The 7,790-nt window shown below is 51.9% G+C and overlaps 1 protein-coding gene across 1 annotated transcript; it reads right to left on the bottom strand.

The window, feature by feature from the left end:
* Positions 1–2,831: 2,831 nt before the first annotated feature.
* On the bottom strand, positions 2,832–6,635 carry LOC103583812 (draxin-like; the record flags this gene model as incomplete). Its single annotated transcript, XM_008565033.1, has 4 exons — positions 2,832–2,921; positions 4,488–4,577; positions 4,997–5,102; positions 6,445–6,635. Coding segments are annotated over 4 exons (477 nt in total), but the record flags the coding sequence as incomplete, so codon positions are not given.
* Positions 6,636–7,790: the final 1,155 nt, after the last annotated feature.

The raw sequence follows: 7,790 nt of genomic DNA, 5'->3' as shown, positions 1-7,790 counted from the left end.
CCATGCGATGTTTCTGTAAACCTAAAACTGCTCTGAAAAATAAAGTCTACTATAAAAAAAATTGGGAAGAAAAGAGTTTATTAAAAGTTTTTAAAAAGTGACTTAGATTCTGCCCGTTCCTATAAAACCTCCCATAGCTCCCCATTGCACTTAACGTGGAAATCTAAACATCTCACCTTGGCTTACGAGGCCCTCCAGAACCTGGACCTTGCCTCCTGTCTGATGTCTTTGCCTCCCACTCCACTCCTTGTTCTCTAACTCCAGCCACGCCCAGCTTTCTTGCTTTTCCTGTTGTACCTAGCCATTTCCAGCCTCAGGGCCTTTGCACTTACTGTTCTTGCAGCCAGAAATCTCTTCCCCCATCTCTTTGCATGGCTGGTTCCCTCAGCCTTCATGTCTCAAAGAGACCCTCCCTGACCACCCAAATTAAAGTAGGGATGGTCCTCCTTGCCCACTAATGGGAAGTTTTGTGGTTATGGTGCTCTCTGTCATGGTCAAAGTCATCCCCTGAAACTCGTGGGTAGGCATATTTTTTATTTAAGGCCACAGAAGGTCACATTCTCCTGATGGTGGGGGAAAGATGTCAGTGTAGCCTGAGAAACCCCCATGTTTCAGGTTAGGAGTGACCACTGAGAGAGGACATCTCTGCTCTAAGAGCCATTTACATCACTGTCAAGACAGTAAAGGGACAGGTGGGAAGTGTGTGCCTTAAGGGCCCAGCAGCGACACTCAGGAGGGGGCAGGCATTCATGAGCAGGAGTGTCTGGTAGCTTCAGAAAAAGCCTTTCTGGAACCCTCCAGAACCCAGGCTGGTGCTGGCTGCTGGATTTCAGTCCTGCACCCTGTGTTCAACATTTCAGGATTTCTCAGGAGTCTTAGTTTCCATAAGAGTTCCTGGCATCCCCCAGATACCTATGGTGTGACAGCCCCCTCTGGGACCATCTTTCACAAGCTGCTGCCAAGCTGTGATTTCCATTCTTCATTTTTTTTCTGGAGCTTGATATCCAGGGAGGAAACAAGAATTTTGGTGGGACCAACTAGTGCAAGAGGAATCGGAGGAAATGAGCAAATGTGCTTTGGATGCAGACATATCTTCCGGATGCCTGGAAAGCAGAGTGTGCCCCCTCCCACCTGGGGTCCCAGGGAGGAAGGAAAGATTCCTGGGCAGTAGGGCCACCCACATCCCCCTTACCAGGGCTCGGCTGGACCAAAGGCCACAGACTGTGGTTCTGCCCCATTTCTTTTCTGGACCCCGTGGACTTGAGTGCCCTCCTGCCCGGTTGGCACCTCAGTCTCCTCCTCTGTGAGATGGGGCCCTAGCCCTGCACAGGCAACCTGTCTTACAGAAGCCAGCTTCACCCTGGATTATTTTCTTTATAGTCCTCCCTCATTCCTGTCTGAAGACACCTTTTCCATTTATTTGCTTTTTTAGGCTCATATCCCTAGAATGAGGGTGCAGAACTTGCTGGTTCTTTCCACCGCTGGATCCCCGATGTCCAGAACAATACCTGACATATAGTAGGCACTCAATAAATATTTCTTTTTTTTTTAATGGGCAGCTGGCTGGTCCAGGGAACCGAACCCTTGACCTTGGTGTTATAAGGCTGTGGCTCTAACCAAGTGAGTTAACTGGCCAGCCTCAATAAATATTTCTTAATGGACCAGATGAATGAATAGTCAGAACTAAAGAGCTTTATTGCTTCCACAGCAGATAACTTTTGAGGGTAATGTGAGCCAAATGGGGCACGTATCTCAGATTAATAGAGGGGCTGAGACCTAACTCTCCCGCTCAGGAGATGTGAGCGCTGCTTGAATATTGGATGGTATTTAGTAATTAGGTTCATTTTCGGCCTTTTTCTTTTTTAAAAAAAGATGACCGGTAAGGGTATCTTAACCCTTGGCTTGGTGTTGTCAGCACCACGCTCTCCCAAGTGAGCCACGGGCCAGCCCTGGCATTTTGTTTTTAAAGAGTGGTTATCTTTTAGCGATATATACTGAAATATTCACAGATGAAATGTCTGTAAACTCCCAGGAGTTCCTTGTGCTATTGGAATGAGGGAGTGGGTGGGAGAGAGACGACGCAGATTGGCCATGAGCTGGTAATCAATGAAGCTGAGTGATGGGAAATGGAGGTTGTTATACTATTCTGACTACTTTAGTATACATTTGAAATGTTTCAGAATACGAAATTGAAAATATTCCTCCACTTTTCTAGCTATGACCATTTGGGCAAGTCACTTAAGCTTTCTGTGCCTCGGTTCAATTATTTGTTAAGTGGGGATCACAATAGCTCCCTCCTGGGGGTGGTTGTGAGGATTAAAGGAGAGAAAGCGCTTAGCACAGAGCCAGGTACACCTGGGCCAGGTGGGAGCTCAGAGGAGTTAAAGAGGCAGCTGGCCAAGTGCGTCCTTCCCTGGGACACTCCCCACCCCCTTATCGTACTTGGAATGACACCCCTGGGATAGAATTGTGGTGTAAAAGCGCCAGCCTTCTCAGGTTGGGTCTTGTTTAAAGAGATATACTCCTGTCTCCTCCCTTACCCTCCTCCAGATTGTGAGAGATCATGCCAGCTTGTATTTCAAGAGTTGAGAAAAGCAAATCTGAGAAACGATGCCAGGAATCAAGACTAAATGAGTTCACAGATTGGGAGGCACCCGGCAAAGCTGATCTTGCTCCCGTCTTCAGCTCCCGAGGGATTCTCCCACCCTCCTCCTCCGCAGACTCCTCAACCCACCTTCTGCCAGGAAATCTTGCCCCCCACTCATGGCAGAACCAGCTTCGAGAGAGGGAGGCTTCATGGCTCTTGCACCCCGAGGGGAGTCTGGACCCACCTTCCACACACATGCAGTCATCGAAGCACTTGTTGTTGAGGCCACGATTGTGGGGCGTGCACAGATGCTCCCGCAGGTCGCAGCAGGTCCCTGCCAACACAGCAAGCATGCACGCGTGGTCAGCCAAGCTGAGCGGCCCCTCCCTGCCGCCCAGTCCCACTGGACAGGAGATCCATCATCACTATGGCAGGCCGTGCCCTGGCAGGGTGGGCCATCTGGTGTGTGAGCTCCCAGCCAGAACCTGTCCGGCTATGGATATCATGGCCGAGGCCCCAGCTGCCCCAGATGGGCAAGTGATTGATTATGGGAAGAGAGAAGGTGGTGTGGGGTCACCTCCTGGGGAGAGCGGGTGGGACAGCTGGGGGCTGCCAGGTGTGGAGTCAGCTGGGAGCTGGGAGGGGCCTCAGGGATCATTGACACCAATGTCCTCTTTTGACAGATGGGGAAACTGAAGCCCCCGGCAGCTGCAGGGCTGTCCCAGGCAGGCCCAAAGCGCAGCCTCGCCCGCCACAGAGCCAGCTCTCAGAGTGACTGTGCAGTTGGCCCAAACTCCAGCCTTTTCTTTGTGCTTAGGGTGAAAACAATGGTTTGGAAAGAAAACAGCCTGTCAGGGAGCTGGTGGTCTGGCTTATACAATGCCAAACTGCCGGTTTGGTTGCTGGTCTATAGAATGTTCTGGCAACTGATTTGACAATAGTGGCCCCAAGGAGGGGTCCTCAGGACATACTTGCTATTCAGTGGCAAGGAGAGCAGTTAGCTGATGGCGTCCAGCTGTTAGCACCTTCAGGGGCCTCCCCCACCCATGTCATGCTGTTCCCAAGCGGCCCCAGCCAATGACTAGCACAGCAGTGGTACCAGGGTCTGGCCATTTCTCCAACAGGCAATCTTTGCTTCAGAGCTCCCACTGCATCGGCAGGGACGTCACATCGCAGTGTGAAGGCTTCTCTGTCCAATCCTGCTTTTTACATTTCTCAGGCATCGCCCTCTCTCACTGCCGAAATAAACCTCTTGCACTAACTCTTCCTCAGAGTCTGCTTCCCAGAGGGCCTTCCTGACCCAACAAGGGCCAGCAGTTTAAGGCATTGGTCAAAACATCAGGCCCCTTGTTTTTAGACTGTCTTGAAAGGGACAGCTGTTGAACAGGTGAGGATGTCATCAAAAGCATTCCCAGAAAGCCCAGCAGTGTCACGATGGGACAAGGACAGCATTAAGCCCTGCCAGGTGTTAGGAGGAAGAGGTCAAGAGAGGGTCATCCTGATTCAAGGCAGTGTAGGGCCCTGGTTAAGGGGCTTTGGAACCAAGGTCAAGAGTTCAGATCCCCATACCGGCCAGCGGTGAAAGAAAGAGAGAAGAGAGAAAGAAAGAAGCTTTGGAACCAGCTGACCCAGGTTGGAGCCACTTCCTAGCTGTGTGTGACCTTGGGCAAGACACTTAGCCTCTATGGGACTCAGTTGCCTTGCCTGAAAACTGAGGATGATAGTGTCTTGTTGTCTGGGTTGTCATAACTACTGTTTTAAAAGAATTAATGTATGACAGTAAATCCGTAAATGGTCATGGACCCCCAGGCCCTGCTCAGTGCCTGGGAGCTCCCCACCCCACCACCGAGTTTCCCCCCAGCTCCCAGCCTGCTGCTTTGAACATGGATGTGGTTGGTACCTGGCATGCAGTCTTGGTGATGGTCACACGGCTCCCCTTCAGCTGGGGATGTTTCATTACCATCACTGGAGAGTTTACCCCGGTGTTTCTCTGGGGACAAGAAGATCTGTCGTCAGAAGCTGATGCCCAGCAGAGCAGAGAGATTAAGCACAAAGACTCGGGTGTCAGAGTGCCCATACCACCACTCCCACTGTGACTTGGACAAGACACTATACCTCGTTATGCCTTGTTTCTCTTCTCTAAAACGGGTCAACAGTAGTACAGACCTAACAGATTTTCTTTCGCAGGTTAAAATGAATCAATGCATGGAAAGTGTTTGGCATGTAACAAGCACTTGAGAGCATTTTCCATTTTGAGTTTCACTTCCAGTTTAGACTTGATGCACCCCCCCACCCCCACCCCCGCCTTTGCACATCTATAGGTCAGACTGGGCTCGCTGGGGCCCCCACCCTCCAGCAGATGCTGGGGTCAGGGAGGGGGCCCAGGCATGGGGGCGATGGGGCAGATACCTTTCTTCTTTGCAGAGGGCCAGACTTCAGGTTTTAAGTCCTCATAATCGGTCCAGTCGAACAAGGCCATATCCAGCGTGGGCATCACCTCCCCGTCAGGTCTGGGCTGTGCCAGCAGAAGGGGGGAGAGGGGGGAACCTGGGGCTTTCCAACTGATGGAAGCAAGAATATGGAGTCCCAAGGCCAGAAAGCAAAGGAGGGACTCCTCAGAGGCCACCTTGTCCTCTGCCAGGCAGCCTGGCATCCCAGCCTGAGGACATCGAGACGGCTCTAGCAGCCGCAGGGCAGCTTTCTCACCGTGCAGCCACCAGCCCAGTGGGACCATGCCTTGAGGCAGCCATGCAGGCAGTGAGTTACCTATCAGGGCCTCTGAGGAGGGGCGGAGACCCCCTTCCGGGCTGGGAAGGCAGTCTTGCTTGCTCAGGGTTGCCCATGAGGAGGGATGGGAAGTAGCCCAGCCGCTCACTTCCCTGTGCCTTCCTCTCCCCTGCAGAGTTACCAGCTCTTTGCGGCACCATTGAGGCCACAGCCTGGGCTCAGTCCCACTCACAGTCCGGCCAGTGGCCCGGAGAGTGCCGAGGGCTAGAGACCACGGCTGAATCTGCACACGGTCACCTGTGCACACTAGGATGTGGCAGTAACTGCACCTTCTAGGGCTGGGTCATCAACGGGCAGGCTTTGGTGGCCTTTGGCTATATGGATAACCATGGACTCCTGGGAGGCAGTCCACAGCTTTCCTCAGAATCTCAAGGGTGCAAGACCCAGAAAGAGGATAAGAAAGATCTACTGCTAAAAATTCTTATTTCTTTTGTCTGTATTATTTATTATACATATACAAAATGTACCATATATTATATATATTATTGATCCTTTTAAATGATTTTATTTTGAAAACATTTCAAAGCCACAGAAGAGGTGCAGGAATGATGTGGTTGAGTCCTACGCCCACCTCTAGAGTTGCTGGTGGGGAGCATTTTTGCCACATTTGCTGACCTGCTGTCTCCTCATGTAGCTTTTTAAAAAATCTGAAACAGATGGTTCAACGTGCTAACTAATTCTTGTTAATTCTGGGTCCTGGGGACATGGTTTTAAAACTTACTATGATTATTTTCTGTACTTTTTTGTACATAAAGTTCTTCCCCAAGGGCTTTGCTGCCCTCCATGCAGAGACGGGCGTGCTGAGCTGGCTGGCACTTGCTCCCTTGGCTGTCCCCAGGGTGAGCCCAGGACCACTTCCTCCTGGACAGTGCAGCCCTTTCTCAGGATGGAGTGCCCACTTGGGCTGCAGCTGATGGCCGTCAAGAGACCGGGTTTCAATTGAGGCCCAGTGGCCTCCAGCAACTCCCTTCTGCCTTGGTACCTCAGCTTCCCTAAATGTACTAAGAGGGGTTTGCACGACATGGTCTCAAGGACCCTTCCAGCTCCAAGGCTGTTTTGGGGCTCCTTACCTGGGATTGTAGGGAGGTGACAGGCAGGATTAGGGATTCTTCTGTGGCAGGTGCAGCTTCAAAGGTGGTTAGGAAGAGCATGGTAGGGGCCAGGCTGGTGGAGGATTCCTCCATTGCAGCATCCAGCGCCTGGTCTTCAGATGGTTCTGTCTTCTTCATCAGGGAGCTGGGACCTCGGACAAAGGCTCGGCCTGAGACACAGAGTGGAAGCACAGGGGCTTAATCTGCTTGGCACACCTCATGTCGGCCTATAGTAGAACCCACATTTTTGGCTGCAAATCAGGGGATAGCCGGGACTATGTGACAGTCCCTTGGTTCAGCCAACATCCTTGCTGCCCACTCTCCTGGGGAGGTGAAAACTCAGGGGTGGGGAGATGTCTTGGATGAACCCACGGTGTTGCTGGGGAGAAGGTCCAAGGATTCTTACTGTAGAACAGCCAAGTCCAAGTCCAGGTTGGTGGGCTACAGCCAGGGATGAAGGGTAACAAATGGGAACTAGTAGGATTAACCATGGAAGGCTTCCTGGAGAAGTTTGAATAAGGAGCAACGTGATGAGGCTGAGAGACACTGCAGGGGAAAGAGGCCTTTGAGAAAGCCGGGAGGTGAGAGCTCATCACAGACAAGAGCGCTCCTGGGTGGTAATAAGCAGCCACCACCTTGTCCCAGATGAGCTGCTTTACAAGCTTTATTTCATCTAACCATTGCAGCTCTGGGAAGTGGGTGCTCCTTCAGCCTCATCTTCAGCGGGGGGAAACTACAGCACAGAGAAGGTAGGTGACTTGCCCAAGGACACACAGCTCGTGAGCAGCAGAGTCTGGATTTAAACCCAGGTTTTTTGAGTGCAAAGCCAATGCTTTAGCCACTGATGCTGGCTTCTAGGACATATGGGCATGGGGTAGTAGGAGTGCGAGTGGGAGAGCATGCAGGGTCAGGAGGGGATCATGAATAAAGGGACTTGGAGAGAAGGTGGAAAGCGTGGGCTCATCCTTGCCTATTTTTCTCAGGCAAGATCTGGCTGTAAGGTCAGTTGTGGTCACGCCACCCTGCAGAAAGGGAGCTTTGGGACCATTGACTCCACCCTATTCATTTTGCGGACAAGGAAACTGAGGCCCAGTTAGCCCTAGGTTTTGCAGGTGGTCGTGAGCAGAGCTGGGCCTAGCCTGCAGAACTCCTCTGTCAGCCCCTCTTGCCCACCGTTCCAGCTCTCCTAGGAGGGCCCCGCTGCTCTGCTGGAGCTGGAGCTGGGATGAGTCCATATCCCACATGTGTCCTCTAGCTTGTCCCCAATGGGGCCAGCACACCCCTCCCCAGCCTGACATAGACAACCTCCAGGAGTGGGAGGCTGA

This window comes from Galeopterus variegatus, unplaced genomic scaffold (genome assembly GCF_000696425.1).
Source record: "Galeopterus variegatus unplaced genomic scaffold, G_variegatus-3.0.2 Scaffold28740, whole genome shotgun sequence".
NCBI classification, from domain to species: Eukaryota; Metazoa; Chordata; class Mammalia; order Dermoptera; family Cynocephalidae; genus Galeopterus; species Galeopterus variegatus.
The sequence above is the reverse complement of the archived record's forward strand: the minus strand, read 5'-3'. Positions and strand labels throughout refer to the sequence as shown.